At 53.9% G+C, this 17,152-nt stretch overlaps 3 protein-coding genes across 4 annotated transcripts; all 3 read left to right on the top strand.

Annotated features, from left to right (window-relative positions):
- Nucleotides 1–40: 40 nt before the first annotated feature.
- drd4-rs (dopamine receptor D4 related sequence) lies at nt 41–2,376 on the top strand. Its single transcript, XM_086021655.1, has 5 exons — nt 41–161; nt 326–754; nt 837–949; nt 1,071–1,663; nt 1,840–2,376. Exons 2-5 carry the CDS (start codon nt 524–526, stop codon nt 2,040–2,042), a joined length of 1,140 nt encoding a protein of 379 aa, XP_085877781.1. The 5' UTR covers nt 41–161; nt 326–523; the 3' UTR covers nt 2,043–2,376.
- A 109-nt stretch (nt 2,377–2,485) lies between these two features.
- On the top strand, nt 2,486–6,871 carry irf5 (interferon regulatory factor 5). The gene is made up of 9 exons (XM_086021654.1): nt 2,486–2,668; nt 2,789–3,081; nt 3,330–3,504; nt 3,582–3,604; nt 3,674–3,701; nt 3,771–3,974; nt 4,111–4,500; nt 4,583–4,701; nt 4,847–6,871. Exons 2-9 carry the CDS (start codon nt 2,908–2,910, stop codon nt 5,015–5,017), a joined length of 1,284 nt encoding a protein of 427 aa, XP_085877780.1. The 5' UTR covers nt 2,486–2,668; nt 2,789–2,907; the 3' UTR covers nt 5,018–6,871.
- On the top strand, nt 5,070–16,241 carry tnpo3 (transportin 3). Of its 2 annotated transcripts, XM_086021646.1 has the most exons (24): nt 5,070–6,655; nt 6,774–7,430; nt 9,053–9,253; nt 9,481–9,554; nt 9,708–9,864; nt 10,054–10,197; nt 10,272–10,447; nt 10,532–10,670; nt 10,768–10,914; nt 10,983–11,090; nt 11,163–11,254; nt 11,342–11,481; nt 11,602–11,793; nt 12,299–12,390; nt 12,465–12,541; nt 12,607–12,667; nt 12,760–12,900; nt 12,986–13,102; nt 13,185–13,279; nt 14,434–14,590; nt 14,669–14,836; nt 14,958–15,070; nt 15,142–15,198; nt 15,729–16,241. In XM_086021646.1, the coding sequence occupies exons 2-24, from the start codon at nt 7,311–7,313 to the stop codon at nt 15,730–15,732; spliced, it is 2,772 nt and encodes a 923-aa protein (XP_085877772.1). In that variant the 5' UTR covers nt 5,070–6,655; nt 6,774–7,310; the 3' UTR covers nt 15,733–16,241. The 2 variants fall into 2 exon arrangements, with proteins under 2 accessions (XP_085877772.1, XP_085877773.1); XM_086021647.1 differs by lacking the exons at nt 5,070–6,655; nt 15,729–16,241 and having other exon boundaries at nt 7,017–7,430; nt 15,142–15,202.
- Nucleotides 16,242–17,152: the final 911 nt, after the last annotated feature.

Raw genomic sequence — 17,152 nt, 5'->3', positions numbered from 1 at the left:
GCGAGGGAGAGGGAGAGGGAGGGAGGGAGAGAGAGAGAGATGGCAGATGAGCCAATCAGAGAGCCAGGACAAGGAAGGGGTCCAAAGAAAAAGAGGGCAAGTTTGTTGGCAGCAGAAGGAGAGAAGGAGCGGCGGCACTCGCTCACGTCCTTCATGTCCAAGTGAGTCTCACTTTCACTTCTTGACTTTTTTCTCGATTTGCGTATGTCTCTTGTTTACAGTGTCATTGTGCTGTCAGAACTTCAAGTCCATTGAATGGGCCTTTCTTTCCCGATCCCACTTCATTCTTTTCTTGGTTTGCTAATTGGCGGCTCCCGTCTTCCAGGCCAACAATTGACTTGCTGGCCTTGAGTCTTGAGAAACACACAATGGCGTCCGTTCCATTGTCATGCTGATGAGATGATGGCAAAAAGGAAATAGGCGTAAGGCAGGCGCTTCAACCGAACGTGGCCGGCCAGAGGAGGCGGAGCTTCAGACTGGTGGTTGACAAGGAAGGACCCGCACTGCGCGCGCACAGTCGGAGATGGAGCGCGCGGCATCGGATAGCGAGAGCCACCTGAGTGTGTCCAACTACGTGGCCCTGGCGCTCGGTGTCCTCCTGATCCTGCTGGTGGTCCTGGGCAACATCCTGGTGTGTCTGAGCGTGCTGACGGCGCGCTCGCTCCAGACCGCCACCAACTACTTCATTCTCAGCATGGCCGGCGCCGACCTGCTGTTGGCGCTGCTGGTACTGCCGCTCTTCGTCTACTCGGAGGTCGGTGACTTTGGGAGGTCCCGACGAGGACGACGGCCTATCGGCTCCGAGAGAACCAATGGGCTCTGGCTTTGTTTTGCAGTTTTTGGGGGCCACGTGGACGCTGGGGACGTCGCTGTGTGATGCGCTCATGACCTTGGACGTCATGTTGTGCACTGCCTCCATCCTCAACCTGTGCGCCATCAGCGTGGACAGGTAAAATGCCCAAAAAGCGTGTCAAGTCCCGGCACCACCGGGAGGACATGGTCCAAAGGGTAGGAAACGTGTCGAGCGATGCCGTTGTGGGGGCCGACTCCAACTGTGTTTTGGGTCTTAGGTGCATCGCAGTTGCGGTTCCCCTGAAGTACAACCAGAACCGGTTCGGTGGCAGGCAGCTGGGCCTGATTGCTGCCACCTGGATCCTGTCGCTGGGCGTGGCCAGTCCCATCATGTTCGGACTGAACCGAGTGCCGGGTCGGGACCCCAGCGTGTGCAAATTGGAGGACGATCGTTTTGTGCTGTACTCGTCGGTCTGCTCCTTTTTTGTGCCGTGTCCCATCATGCTTCTGCTCTATTTTTGGATCTTTCGGGGCCTGCGGCGGCGGAGCGCTCGCGCTCCCTCGAAGGATCCCAGTCGCCGCCGTCCCTCCCGCTTGACGCTCGTCCTGGCTCTGCGCCGCACCGGGTCCTCGATGAGCACGGATCCAGTCGTGCCGGACCGGCCGAGCGCCGCGGCCTCAGGCGTCTCCGGCTGCGGCGCGAGGGCCGCGGAGAAGCGGGATCGCTCGGGTCCGGCGGCCAGCGCGTCAGACGGCCGGGCCGGCCGGGCCGGCCGACGGAACCGGCCCGAGGCCGTGATGAAAAGAAGCCAGGCCGGCGGGGTCAGTAGGAGGGAACGCAAGGCCATGAAGGTCCTTCCTGTTGTCGTGGGTGAGTTTCAAAACCAGAGCCCGGATTGGGATCAAGATACCGTTCATCGTGGAAAGAAAAAGTCGATTGGCAAGAATTTGACGGGGATTGTATGACGTGCTGTACATCACAGCATCGTACAAAAGACAAAGCTGTTGTCCGTCCCACTGATTGTTTTTTCCTGTTTTCCTCTCCAGGAGTCTTCCTGGCCTGCTGGACGCCGTTCTTTGTCGTGCATGTCACCAAAGTGTTTTGCGGCCGGTGCGCGGTCAGCCCGAGCCTGGTATCCGTGGTAACGTGGCTGGGATACGTCAACAGCGCCGTCAACCCCGTCATCTACACGGCTTTCAACGCAGACTTCCGAAAGGTCTTTCACAAGATTCTCTCCCGTTGGATGTGAGCGTCTTCCTTGTAATCTGCGGTCCAAGGATGAAAGCGGGAGAGGATTCACACTCCAGTGTGTTCAGCAGGTGACTTGCATGAACACTGTGATGCTCCTAATGCACCACACTCAGCAGCTGCACCTTTCCAGCGTGCATGCGTGCGTGTCGCGTGCGTGTCACTGACCTCATGGAGACCTCACACGTGCAGTGAGCGATGTCAACGCTACAAAATGGAGCACAAGTAAAATGTGTCAAACTGCGTGAACCGTTCAAGTGTGCTCGTTCGTTGCCCACTTGGAACTTGACAATTTGCATTTGTAGAATCAAAACAAATAAAAGAAAGTCTTCTTGTGAGCTTTTTGTTTGTCGAGCAACAGTCAGGCATGATGAAATGGCCAACGTGCGTTCCCTTCTTGAAAAGTCCCCCTTCATCGTGGGAGGCGCTCTTAATTTGATGGTGTGTGAATCTCTGACAGGATGTAGTTGCTGTTTGCGTGCGGTTAGGAACACTCGGGCTCAGTTCACTTTCTCTGCTGCGGCCGTTTGGCTCATTTGTTTGTTGCCTCTGATGAGGAACGGGCGCCTTTCACCAGGCGCCAACCAAATCGGAAGCGGATCGGCAGAGCGAGAACGACGGGTACAGGTGAGTCTGTCGCTCGGACACGTTTCCGTTCCGTGCCAGTGGCTGACTCGGACGCCCGAGTCCTGCTCCGCTCACCTCGCGCGTGTCAAACGTGCGGGCCGCACCCTGAACTGGTTGCAGGGCACACGTCCGACGTGTCCAATCCCGAAGACGTCGGATGTCACGCTCTTGCCTGACCTGCCGGGGAGCCACGTCACCGTGGTAACCGACGTCAGCCGCTGATCCGCAAGCGCGTGGTCATGAACACGCAAGCCCGAAGAGTGCGCTTGAGGCCTTGGCTCGTGGCTCAGGTGGACAGCGGCCGCTTCCCCGGTCTTCATTGGATGGATTCGGAGCGCCGCCTCTTCCAGATCCCCTGGAAGCACGCCACGCGCGGCGCGCCAACGTGTCAGGAGGAGAGCTCCATCTTCAAGGTCTGTCGACTGGCCGATTTCCCTTCTGATTCCAACCTTTGTTCTTTTTCTCGCGTCGGAGTTGAATGGAAAAAAAATCCCATACAACGAGAGGGCAAAACAAGAAGTTTCACTTCTGTTTTTGTCAACATGAACTTCCTGTTCATGTTGACATGCTGACTTCCTCCTGGTGCCCTGCCTTGCGTCGCCTCCTCAATGGCCTTGAGCGGGCGGGTCAGCTCTGCTCTTTTGTTGTGTGCGTCCCGCAGGCGTGGGCGCTCGAAACGGGCAAATTTCAGGAAGGCGTGGACGATCCCGACCCAGCCAAGTGGAAAGCCAACCTGCGCTGTGCGCTCAACAAGAGTAAAGAGTTTCAGCTCCACTTTGATGGCACCAAAGAGACACCCTTGCAAGCCTATAAAATCTACCAAGTGGTCAACACAGGTGAGGAGGACTTGTTGGCTTGCAACCTGCTTCCTCAACGGACAAACCCTCTGTTCACCCTCTGGTCTTTCTTTCAGACACTGCCGCTGAGGATGACGAGGTAATCGGAGGTTGTCAATTGAATTGCTTTTCTTCTCTTCCCTGCTCTAACGTGAAACTTGTGTTTCAGATGCCAAATCTGACAGAGCTGACGATCGGTAAGTCAAGTCATTTGTCACCGTGGAAAGGCACGGCTGCTGTCGTCTGATGTTTGGGTTTCTTGTCAGATTCCAGGATCTGCGACTCTGCCTCTTCCATGTCCGTTCCGCCGCCCCTTTGCGATGCCCACCGGTACCGAGTGAGCACCGTGACCTCTGCGCTCCCTCAGCAGGACTTCCAGATATTTGATCAGGTCAACTTTGATGGTCTTGTGGTGAGCACCGCGGTGCAGGCTCAAGTGGACCCAGCAAACCTGCTCAGTAGCATCCCGTGTGAGTGAAGATGTCCCGTGACGTGCAGGGAGGTGGGAGAGGGAAGCGTGTTCGTTGACTGTACATTGCACTGTACTCTTTTTTTGGTTTTCTGCTGCTGCTGCTGCTGCTGCTGCTGCTGCTGCTGCTGCTGCAGCAACAGATCTGGACGTCAAGTTCCAATACCGCGGCCGGGCCATGGGCTCTCTGACTGTCAGTAACCCTCAGGGCTGCCGACTGTTCTATGGTCAACTGGGGCCCGACCCGCAGCAAGTAGACCTGTTTGGGCCCGTCAACCTGCAGCAGGTCTCTTTTCCGGGGACTTCCGAGATCCTGAGCCAGAAGCAACGTGACTTCACGGAGGCCCTGCTGAGTGTGATGGATCGAGGTCTCATCCTAGAAATCTGGGAGCAGGACATTTACGCTGTCCGCCTCTGTCAGTGTAAGGTGTTCTGGTCTGGACCAGGTGTGCCCGATCAGGGTCTGCCCAATCGGCTGGAGAGGGAGAGGAGGGTCAAAGTGTTCAGCCTCAACGACTTCCTACAAGGTGACAAACGGGTATCTTGGACATTGGTATCGCTTTAAAGCATTTAAAAAAATAAAAAGCCACAAATAAATGTTCTCTTCAGGACTTATCTTGTACCAGAAGGGTGAAACTCTGCATTTTCCACCCTACGAGATCTACTTCTGCTTTGGGGAGGACTGGCCTGATCAGAAACCAAAAGAGAAGAAACTCATTGTGGTTCAGGTCAGTGAGAGAAAGACAAAGATCATTGTCCTGATTTGCTGAAAATCACTTGGTAGCTTATTATTATTATTAGTAGTAGTATTAGTGTTATTGTTCAGTTTGTTTTAGGCTGCGCTTAACAATGACCCGTTCTTGTCCTATTCAGGTGGTACCGGTAGTGGCTCGGATTCTAACCGAAATGTTCTCAGGTGAGCACAGCTGGTCCATTGATAGCATCCGACTCCAGATCTCCAACCCGGACGTGAAGGACCAGACGGTGGAGCAGTTTAAAGAGCTCCAGAGACTCCTCCAGAGTCAAAATCTCCAAGGAGCCTGAACACCGACCTTCACGGATTCAAACCGGGATATCATTTCAAGCGAGACCTCTGTGCCTCGTATTGTTTGCATGCCCGTGCGCCGCTAATGTTACACTTTGGATTCGTGCGTGCGTCCGTGCGTGCATGTATGTGGAAAAGGAAACAAAAAGCTTGCTGTTCATTTCAAGTTAAAACACTGGCCCTCTGTGGCTTTTATTGGCTTCTTTAGCTTCTCACCCCATGAAGAGTCTCACTCCCCACCCCGTCACTATGGCGTCACACTCACTGCTTAACCATCCATCCACAAATAGACCTTGATACAGTAGATCGGGAGGGGGGGTTGCTAGTGAAAGTTTAGTCGGAATTGCTGACGGACGGCCGTTAAAATTAGAGGCGCACCGGCCTATAGTATATACGATTTTGCACCACGCGCCGCTTGTCTCGTGTGTGTTCACCTCGTTTGTATGCGGGAGGGAAGGACGGTGGTTGTGTTGGCAGCTAAATGCTACCTTGGGTGACACTTCGACAATTGTAAACAATTCAATCCACTCACCGTACTCGCAGCCCTTAAGTGGATGTTAAAAGTCAATTAGCCAGATAATAATCTTGAAATTAGGCCAATTAGGGAAAACTGCAAATCTCTGGCTATTTGCTTGCGACCGCCATGTCTTTCGCTCGCTCTGCATCCACTAGCTTCCGGAATAATAGAAACGCCTATACTGACACGATCGCGGACGTGCGCGGTAAAGACAGTTTCTTCCAAAATTTCGGAATAAGCGCTTTAATGCGCGCCGATCGGATTATCAATCGACGTAAACCACCCCTCCCATTTGGAATAAAATCTTCATGATCAGAATGGTTTTGATGGGGTCAGATTATTCCGTGTGTACATGAAGCATTTTTATTCTCATCAGCCTTTTAATCCGAGTAAACGTGTCCATGTAAAAATCACAGACTATGTTTACATGCCGTTAGTATTGGGGTTAAGGTCCAAATTCTGGTTTCTGAAACATGCGCAATAACCCGTTTACTACATCCGTGAGCAGACATTTACTCCTGCATACTCTACATCGTCATTCTAAAAACCACCACGCACGCACGACAACGTCATGACGCAGACAGACGTCATTTCCGCTTCTTACTTTCCAGCGTCAATGAAGATTTATAGTCATGATTTCCGAAACTAATCAAGCCGTGTGTTTCCTCCTGGCTCTTAAACTTTGCTACTGTGATTCGTCTGAGTTTTGACGTGTTTGTGCATTTCCGGCGGGTTGCGTGCCAGACGCAACGCATACTAGTGCTTCCTGTAGGCAACTCAAAAGCCCAAGGGCTACTTCGAATTCTCGTTTTTGCCTTCGGAATGTCCTTCCCTATCCTATCCGAATGAGTACCCTGGAAGTATTTAGAATGGGTGGAATTCTGCAAAGGTGCCTGCACGCAACCCTTAAGCCCCCTTTAGCACAGCTTACTCCTGACCAAGGGTGGTATACTGGCCATCGGGAATGTCGGCAAAATGTTTGAATTTTCCCGAACGGCCAGTGTATTTCGGGCCATCCAGGCCGCCCAACCCGTCGCCGATTACGTTTCAGCGCGTGACGGCCTGTCAACGACAACTTTTCAACGGATGACGGCCGCACGCCAACCCCCCAAGCCGAAAGGTGACAATATGACAAACCCCCCCACCCCAAAATGTGACATGACAAAACTCCAGGAAATTCAATTTTCATGCTTTTATTGGTAAACCGTGTCAGGTTTTAAACGCAATTTGTTCCGCAGGATGGACACATCCCCGTACATCCAATGGCTACATCCTCACAGCAAGTTGAAAACAAAAAGAATCGTATTAAAAATAAAATAAGTGCTTTGACTGATAACCCATGCCTTCTGTCTTTAAAGAAAAGTAGGGCATCACATCTTTTTAAATTCTAATCATGTACGAAATGTAAACTTAAGAGCACAACTGTATTTTTGTTTTTCATTTCATTCATCAAGTTGGCCATCCGTGCACGGAATCGCGCTACAAAAGGTACATTCTTTTGGGCCTCATTAATAATGCACACAAAACTGGCTTTCATTTTAATTGTGGCAAAGTAATATATTTCTATTTCTATAGAAGTGTGTAGGAGCGTTTTTCCGGCGCGAGCAGAGCGGAACTAAGGTAGCGGTTGCAGTTTGAGGCCGGGCGAGCACAACGGTAACACGCGGAAAGCCCGTGCGAGATGGCGGTCGGCACACACACCGTCTAAAATTGGCCAACAAGGGCAGCGTTTGTCGCCTTTTGTGCTTGTCAAACTCCCGCTTCGGACCCGAGCAATGGAGGGGGGCAAACCGAGTCTGGCGCTCGTCTACCAGGCGGTCCAGGCCCTGCACCACGACCCGGACCCGGCTGGGAAGGAACGAGCTTCGATGTGGCTCGGAGAGCTCCAGAGATCGGTAGGAAAAAGGGACATTTCGCTCAGATAGGCGGGCGGGCGGCTCGGCGTGGGCCGCTGTGGCTTCCGGGGGGGCTCCCGATGCTTTTTAAGCGTTTCTACATTCGACTCGACAATTTAGAGTCGCAGGGAAAGAAGTGCGCAATTTGTCGAAGCCCGTTAGCATCTCAGCTAAGCTTCTCGGCGACTAGTGAATGAATCACAACACAAGTTGCTAGCTGTATTTTCCCATTTCTGTCGCTGTTTGGCAGGACTAAGCTATCTGACTTGTATTTATTTGTTTTCAAGCGGTGCACACAACATGCGTGCTGCTGTGTTTGTATATTAGCTGCTTAGCATGGCGGATGTAACCGCTGTGCTGACGTTGGTCGCAGAAGTCCCGTCGCTAGTCTGCATCTGCAGGTGAGTTGAGCTCCTCCTCGTTTTCTTTTTTGCCTGCAAGGGTTCGGAAACTTCCCTGATGCCGCTGCCGATGCCTTGAGAGCTGCACTGCGCGCCTGCTTAGCGTGCAGACGAATCATCGACCTGGCTACTAGTTGCGCCAACTTGAGTCAACTCTCAAGCGGGCAACGGTGGCGGTGCGTCTTCTCGCTCGGGGCTCGACCACAAACGAGCCACCGTTCCTCCTTCTCGCCAGGGAAGGCGCACGAGTGCATACCTGTCAACCCCGGGCTGTGGTGACTCTTGCAAACGTTGTAATTTGCCCGTCCATTTCAGTATCTAATCTTACACAGGCTCTGTGTATAATCTTACACAGTGGTTATCGCTCAGCGGCGGGGGGCGCGAGTGAAAAACAATGGAAGGGTACCCCCACTGATGGATGCCGAATAACGGACGCTCAATTTTTCGTGAACCGCCCAGCTCTGCTAACCACATGTGAATATTAACCTCCAAAATCTTCCATCTCGCTAGTTGCCACACGGCGAGATTGTCGTCACCCGACAAGCAGGACTTGACACAACTTCCTTCATCTCCACCTCTTGCTATTTTGACCGTTGGCTCGTGTTTCTTCACTTGCTCCTGCGGGTCATGCTTGTGCGTTCCCTTTGACCATTTCATTGTTTGACTCGGCTCTGAAATGATATTTGTTCAGTGTCATCGTAATCCTCCCAAATCCTTTTGGGCTCCTAAATCACTACTTGGTGGCAGGTGTGTACTGGTAGGGAGGTGGAGTTGCCAGTATTGTACTCCAGTAAGAGTACTTGTACTTTATCATGAAATGACTCGAGTGAAATTAAAAAGTAGTCCTCCAAGTGATTAAGAGTAAGTGCTGAAGTACTGAAGAACTGGCGAGTAGAAGTCTTAGTGCGAGTGACGGATTTATTTTTCGGAATCCAAGCGTGAATAGATCCAATGTCGGTAGAAAAAATATTGACTAGGAATGTGCCAAGATGACAGCAGCTGCGTGTCAGCTCAAGCCGCATTCAAGCTCATATGGCTGAAGAAAAGAGAGTCACTCGTGGTATGACGAAAAGGTTCGGGGCACGCCGGCTCCAAAAGGTTGGGAAAGCGATGCCGGCCCCGCCCTCTGCGTACCGACCGCCAAGTTGTGTGTGCGCCGATGCCACGTGTGGAGCGACGCGCCGGGACGCGCAGCCTGCTGATGGAAGCCTTGCTTTGCAGATGTACGCGTGGGAGGTCTCGGACCAGCTACTGCAGCTCCAACAGGACGTGGAGTCGTGTTACTTTGCCGCTCAGACCATGAAGATGAAGATCCAGACTTCGTTCTACGAGCTTCCTCCCGATTCCCACAATGCCCTGCGAGACTCCCTGCTCTCACACATCCAGAACCTCAAAGACCTGTCGCCTATCATCGTAACCCAGGTAACGCGTCGCTCCACCACTCTGGATTTTGTCGTCGGTGAAAGTGCCCGCGAAGCCGACGCCGAGCAGGAAATGTCGCATAAGCGGCGCGTTTGGGACCAAGTTGCTCCCACATGCACGCAATTCATTGGGTGCTCGCTTTCTCTTGGGAAATGCTGCAACCTTTCGGAATGATGAGAAGTGCCTTTTTTGTCTGACTGTTTTTTGTTTGTTTTGTTTTCTTGTAGCTGGCGTTGGCCATTGCAGATCTTGCTCTTCAGATGGCGTCATGGAAAGGATGCGTGCATACGCTGATCGAAAAGTGAGAATTTCCTCAGTGCAAGTGCGACTTGTCGTTCTCATCCGCGGCTTTCCTTTTGACTTGAATTTCTTCTGAGCCGAGTGTGAGCCAAATGACCGCTGTCCCGCAGGCGTCCTCGGATTTGAGCCGTTTGCCTCTGCCTCTCCCTCGCAGGTACAATGGCGACATCAGCTCCATGCCCTTCCTCATCGAGATCCTGACGGTGCTGCCCGAAGAAGTCCACAGCCGCTCGCTACGTATCGGAGCCAATCGGAGGACGGACATTATCGAGGACCTGGCTTATTACTCTTCCACCGTGGTCACGCTACTGGTTAGGGAGCGCTCGCCGCCTCACCCGTTTTGGCTCTCTTGGCGCGGATGTCGAACACGCAGATACTTGAACCGCGCGATCCCGCGTTTCCGTGCGTCCCGGCAAACGCTCTGTCGACTTGGCGGTCATGCGGACGACGCAAAATAAGGTCGTTTGTTTGTTTGGCGGTGACTCATTGCATCCTTTTAGGCGTCGTGCGTGGAAAAGGCGGGTAGCAATGAGAAGATGCTGATTAAGGTCTTCCGTTGTCTGGGGAGCTGGTTCAACCTGGGAGTCCTGGACAGCAACTTCATGGCCAGTAACCAGCTGCTCATGGTCCTCTTCCAAGTTCTGGTGAGCTACCCGCCGCTCGCCGGCTCGCCGGCTGGCACGACACCTTTGCCACTTGACGGCCCTTTTGCTCGCAGCAGAGGGACGACACCTCCACCAACCTGCACGAGGCGGCCGCAGACTGCGTGTGCTCCGCCCTCTACGCCATCGAAAATGTGGACACAAACATGACGCTGGCGCTGCAGCTCTTCCAGGGCGTCCTGACACTGGAGACGGCTTATCACATGGCCGTGGCCCGCGAGGACCTGGACAAGTGAGGCGGCCGGCCGGCCGGCGCACCGCGTTTTGCCCGTCTTGCGTCGGCGCCGTCGGTGACACCGTTTCCACCCGCCACCAGAGTCCTGAACTACTGCAGGATCTTCACCGAGCTGTGCGAGACCTTTCTGGAGACGACAGTCAGGAGTCCAGGTCAGGGAATGGGAGACTTGAGGACGCTGGAGCTGCTGTTGATCTGCGCCGGACACCCCCAGTATGAGGTAGCCCAGCATATGCAAATTGAAGCGAAACAACAAGCAAACAAAAAACCCAACTGAGCAAAAGGCCTTCCTCGGCTCATGTCGACGTGCACCGCAGGTGGTTGAGATCTCCTTTAACTTCTGGTATCGGCTGGGTGAAAACCTGTACAAGATCAACGACGTGGCCCTTCACACCATTTTCCGCCCGTACATTCAGAGGCTTCTGCACTGTTTGGCCCGTCATTGTCAGCTGGACCCAGACCACGTGAGTGTCGCCGCTTGGGGCGCTGGGAGGACGGCCGCGGCTGACCGCCGTGCCTTTGCGTCACGCAGGAAGGGATTCCAGAGGAGACGGATGATTTTGGCGAGTTCAGGATGAGAGTATCCGACCTCGTCAAAGACGTCATTTTTCTTGTGGGCTCGATGGAGTGTTTCTCTCAGGTGAGGCCACTGCAAAAGGGGCGGCTAATCTTTTGGTGTTCTGGGACGTTCAGGTCTTATTTCTCTTCTCAGTTGTACTCGACCCTCAAAGATGGCAACCCTCCTTGGGTGGTGACCGAAGCTGTTCTCTTCATCATGGCTGCCATTGCCAAAAGTGTCGACCCGTGAGCCGCATTGTGTTGTTGGGTCGGGGGCGGGGGGCGGCGGGGGTCGAACGCAAGCTAATGCCAGCGCCATTCGCTTTGTTTCAGCGAGAACAACCAAACCTTGTTGGAGGTGTTGCAGCAGGTCGTGCTGCTGCCAGAAGCGGTTCACATGGCGGTGCGTTACACAAGCATCGAGCTGGTCGGCGAGATGAGCGAGGTGGTCGACAGAAACCCCAGATTCCTCGGTGAGTCCCGCTTGACCCGCCGGCGGCCAATGTGGAGCTTCCTCTTTGGCTGGAGTCGGCATGCGTTTGTTCTCGCTAAGCCGCTAAGGTGATGAAACGCTTGTGTTGCGTCTGCGTCAGACCCGGTGCTGAACTACCTGATGAAAGGTCTGCGAGAGAAACCTCTGGCCTCGGCTGCAGCCAAGGCCATCCACAACATCTGCTCCGTATGCAGGGACCACATGGCGCAACACTTCCAGGGCCTTCTGGACATCGCTCGCTCGCTCGACTCCTTTGCGCTGTCCACGGAGGCCGCGGTCGGACTGCTCAAAGGTATCCGTGCCCACTCGGGCCAAAGAGGGGAATGTCGCCGTCGGAGGAGGACGGCTTCCCCGGCCGGTCGCCATCGCGAACGCGCTTCGGCTTGAACTAGACATAGACCGATAGGTTGTTTTTTTTTTCAGGACAACACCGATCGTTAGTACTCAAGGAGGCCGATCACCAATATTTGGAGCCGATATTCGTTTTCGGCAAAAAGGGAAATATTGGTGTCAAAATCACCCCCCCCCCCCCAAAATGTAACTCTTTGTTGAAACGTCTTTAAGCATATGCTTAATGAACATTTTTTTCGATTTGCATCATGTTTTTTTTTTCCTCCCTCATTATCATACATTTTTGACAATATACATCTTTGTAAAATTCCAACAAAAAGGGAGCTCGGTGTCTTCAAAGTGAAATGAAAACTTAAACTACAGCTCCCAATAGTTTTCTACAGTAAATAAAGTACTCCCAAATTTTCAAATCTCACTTATCCCAGCTTGATATTTTCAACCGACAGGTACGGCGCTGGTCCTCGGTCGTCTGCCTCTCGACAAGATCGCGGAGTGCCTCGGCGACTTGTGTGCTGTTCAGGTTGCGGCCCTGAAAAAGGTCGGCGCCTCCTTTTCGCCAGCCTTGCGTCTGTTTGAAAACAGGCCAACAAAGAGCATGTTTTGCCGTTGCAGCTTCTGGCCGAGGACTCGACCAACGGTCGATCGGCCGATCCGACCGTCTGGCTGGACAGACTGGCCGTCATTTTCAGGTTAGACTTGGGCGCGCCGCCGACCTGTAAGCGCAGTTGCGGAACTTGGTCCTTGCCTGTTTCAGACACACCAACCCCATCGTGGAGAACGGACAGACGCACCCGTGTCAGAAGGTCATCCAGGAGGTAAAGTGAACCGGGTTGTGCCTCGACAGCAGAAAACGCGTGTGGCGTTCCACTCTTGAGCGTGCGCGCCTGCCTCCCTCCCTCCCTCCTAGATCTGGCCCGTGCTGTCGCAGACGCTCAACACTCACCAGGCGGACAACCGGATTGTGGAGCGATGCTGTCGCTGCCTCCGCTTCGCCGTGCGCTGTGTGGGGAAGGGCTCCGCCTCCTTGCTGCAGCCGCTGGTCACTCAGGTCCAAGCGGTCGACGGAGCGGCGGCGAAAGCGCTTTGAAGCGCGTTCACGAGTGTGGACGCTCATGTGTGCTATGTGTGCTCAGATGGTGAGCGTGTACCAGGTCTACCCGCACTCGTGCTTCTTGTACCTGGGCAGCATCCTGGTGGACGAATACGGCATGGAGGAGGGCTGTCGGCAGGGGCTGCTCGACATGTTGCAGGTAAACAAACGTCGGGCGCGGCGCCAGCGCCCGCGGGCGCTTGGCCGCTCCATTTAACCGGCCGCCGGCCTTTGCCCGTCAGGCTTTGTGCATGCCGACGTTTCAGCTTTTGGAGCAGGCCAACGGCCTTCTGAACCACCCTGACACCGTCGACGACCTCTTCAGACTGGCGACCAGGTGCGTTGCCGCATCCACACCGCTTCACCTTCTTACTAGGCATGTCCTCATCGCACTTCAGGGCACCCGAGTCCCAGTCTTTGCTTTGAAGGATCTGCCCATACCGAGTCACGATCTGATAGTACCTGGGCAATATCTTAAAAAAAAAAAAAAAAAAGGCACGCATACAGATAGTATCAAATAAATGTAGATCTGTCCACACTGACATCTTTATATGAGACATAAATGTGTATATATGTTGTTATAAATGCAAGTTGGTGTCGAATGCTTTTTGTAACACTCAAAATAGTTTGATCTTTTTTCAGCTCTAAATTTGACGATGCATGTTGAGCAGCTCCAAACGTGCATTGCTCAATCTCAGACATGTCACGTCCCTGTTTTTGTCCTGAAACAAACATCGACACTAGTCGAATGCTAACATGAAGCCTAGCGCGGCGCAGGACGGTATCGTGCCTTTTATACGTCGGATTTGCCGCGCGCGGAAACGCCACCGATTTGTGGACCGGTGGAAACGTCGAAGCATGAACGGAATGAGGGATTCCTCGCTTTCAGAGCGTTTGCTTTAGCTGACGCGAAAGAAGAATAAGACTGAAGCTAGTTGTTGATTTGCTGCCGTGTGCGTGGTTGGTGGCTCCGCGTGTGACTTCTCTCATCTCCGAGCGTCACGACTGAGTTCTGAGCTGCTTGGACGCAACCGGCTTGCTTGCCACCTCATCACTTGGACGGCTTCAACTCGTTTTGGGAGCCATGGCCTTTGGACGTCTCGCACTTGCTAACTTGTCTGGCGCGCTCACCACTGTGACGGTGTTCAGTGAGGTGGCTTTACAGCACACTTAGGCTACGTTCAAAGGTTGTTGTTTTGGGGGGCGGTGGGGGGACAGGGACAGCCCTGTTCACAGACGGAGCCTCCTTGCGTGCGCGTGGCTCCTAATGCACCGCTGCCCGGCCCAAAAAAACAAAACGTCATGTTGGGTGCTCCATTTTCATTTCCGATATGCATCACTTTGGGTTCTTTGGTCTTTGTGACCAACGCAATTTCAGAAAATAATGAAATCTCTGCTTGAGAACCACCCGCTGTGCGATCACGCGATCAGACGGGGACATCCCGCCTTGGTAGGCTTTGTGTGTGCGTGATGTGTGATCTTTGTGTCCAGGTTTGTGCAACGGAGTCCCGTCACGCTGCTCAGCAGCAGCATTATCGTGCACATCATCCAATGCGCCATCGCCGCCACCTCGCTGGACCACCGAGACGCCAACTGCAGCGTGATGAAGTTTGTGCGAGACCTCATCCACAGCGGCGTGGCCAACGACGTAAGCGCGGCGAGCGGTCCGCCCCTCCTTTGCCGAGTGAGCGCGATTGCGAATGCGGCCTCTTTTGTGTCCCTCAAGCACACGGAGGACTTTGATTTGAGGAAGCAGCTGATCGCTCAGGCCATGGAGCAGCACGGCCAGCAACTGGTGACGCAGCTCATGCATTCGTGTTGCTTCTGCCTGCCGCCGTACACCTTGCCCGACATCGCCGAGGTCTTGTGGGAGGTCATGGTGTTCGACCGGCCTGTGAGTAGCCGCCGGGGGGGACGCGGTGGGTGGGTGGATGGACGGGTGGGTGGGTGGGTGGGTGGTTGGTTGGGTCGGTGGGTCGGTGGGTCGGTCGGTCGCTGACGTGTCCTGGTTGCAGACCTTCTGCCGCTGGTTGGAGAGCGCTCTGAAAGGCTTGCCCAAGGAGACGTCGGGAGGAGCGGTCACGGTGACGCACAAACAGCTGACAGATTTCCACAAACAAGTCACCAGGTGAGCATCCGCACCAAAGTGGCTCAAAGCGGCCGTACATGTAAGAGCTCAAGTCGCTTCTCCTTTTGCAGTGCGGATGAATGTAAACAAGTGTGTTGGGCCATCAGAGAGTTCACGAGACTATTCCGGTAAACGCACCTATGCACAAGTGTATGCACGCGCGCGCGCACGCACACACACAGTGTTCCCTTTTCTACTGCACATTATCGCCTGTGCTCAACAAATGTTCCTCTGCCAACGAGTAGCACCGCAGCTGTTGTGTGAAATAGCTTTGCATCATTAATGCCACGCTGTCATATGACAACAAAGCAGGAAATGAGCTTCTCTTGCATGCACCCGAGCGGAGAGGAGCCCGCGCGAGCAAAGTCGAGATCCCGCTTCCGGAGTCGGTTTATGCCGCCGCGCTGGCAGGCCAAGGATGAACAATGGAGAGCAGTGAGCAAATTTGCCACGGGTGCTTTTGCGATCCTCGTGAACGCAACATCAAATGTTATGCGATTCATCGCTCCAATAATGGCTTGGGGAAAATGTTCCCTACTTCCAGCGGCCCTATTTTGGCGGCATGCTCGCCCATACGGCCTCGGGCGCTACATGTGCAGTGGAGAAGACGAGAGGATGCAGGAGGCGGGCGGAGCAACTAATTGTGTCTGTATTTCAGGTAAAATCGTTTGGGCTGGTTCAGAGGTGGCAGCAAAAGCTGTGACTGCTCACGGAGATCAGAAGGGCGGAGGTGGGATGTGTGTGTGTTGCTGGAAGGCGGACGGGCACATCTGGAGGACTTAGCGAACAGACGCACCTGCAGCAGGTGGGAGGTGGTGCGAGGGGCGGGCCGAGGAGGCAGAGTTCACCAAGTGAACGGCTGGCTGAGAAACGCAACGCAAGGGAGTGTGCCTGCTCAACTGTTTTTACCAGAACCTTTATTTTTGGGACTTGGGTCACGGGTGTTTTGGCGCCGCCGCCGTCCAAAGGGCCGAACGCACCATGGCTCACGACGCTCTCGGCAGGGCGGCTCCCACCGGAGGACTTGACGTCGTCACCACCTTTGACCATTTTAAAGTTTGCTTTCTTTTGCGTTGTTTTGCTGCAAAGAGTGGCCGAGTGAACTCTGGGAAATGCCAGACCGACCCCTGAAATCGCCTTGTTGTAGACAATAAACAACTGAAACCACAAATGTCTTTCTTGAAAGCTCAGCATGCTCTGTCATTTGCAATCGCAGGCCGCTGTGCGGCAAACGCTCGGCGTTTGGCCCCTGGTAAGTAAAAGCAGCGGCGCAGGTTCAAGTCGAATGACTCCACTGTTGTTGTACCGCCACGGTTTGTCTACCAACAGATGAAGGAAGGGCCGCCGCGCGGCTTTCTGCTGGCGGCCCTTGAAGCGGACGCTGTCACGCGACGCTTGCAGACTGGCCATTGTTGGTCTGCGCAGAGGGACTTTGAGCGAGCGGGCGGGCGGGTGTGACGAGACCACGCAAAGTCCTCGCAGTTTCCTCCTGTCAAGTGGACGAACAACAACCGCTGGCATTTCTCGCTCGAGGTATGGAACGTTGCCACTCCATAGCATATAGCAGCGCTGCAATTTACCATCTGGCTGTTTTGTTTTTGCTTGTTGGGCGCTATCTCCTGCGAGCTGGGCTCCTCTAGCAGAGGCCCGGGAAACGTGAGGGTCTTGCGCAGGATCTTAGCCGTTGCCAGTATTGCGCTCTTGTAAGACCCACATGTCGGGCGGTGTTGCCGGAATCGGCCGGAGCCATCCGTCGGACGGCTGCAGCTGATCCGAAATGCTGCTGCCAGAGTGCTTCCAAACACCTGGAAAGTGGACCGCATCACACCTGTCCTCAAATCCAACACACCGGCTTCCAGCGAGTCAAAGAATAGATTTGAAAATCTTGCCGGTGCTCTCTCTAAAGTCTCGAAATGGTCTTGGAAGATGAGATGCACTCGTACTCTCCAAAGCATCCAGACCCCTCAGGTGGTCTGCGACAGGCCGGTTTGCGTGTTCACAGAAGCGGCAACCGCTTTCTCCGCTCCAACTGTCAGTTAATTTCAATCAGGGCTGAAAACATTTTTGTTGACGGCAGCATTA

This window comes from Filicampus tigris, chromosome 22 (assembly GCF_054856515.1).
Source record: "Filicampus tigris isolate MCC_2025a chromosome 22, RoL_Ftig_1.0, whole genome shotgun sequence".
NCBI lineage: Eukaryota > Metazoa > Chordata > Actinopteri > Syngnathiformes > Syngnathidae > Filicampus > Filicampus tigris.
The sequence above is the reverse complement of the archived record's forward strand: the minus strand, read 5'-3'. Positions and strand labels throughout refer to the sequence as shown.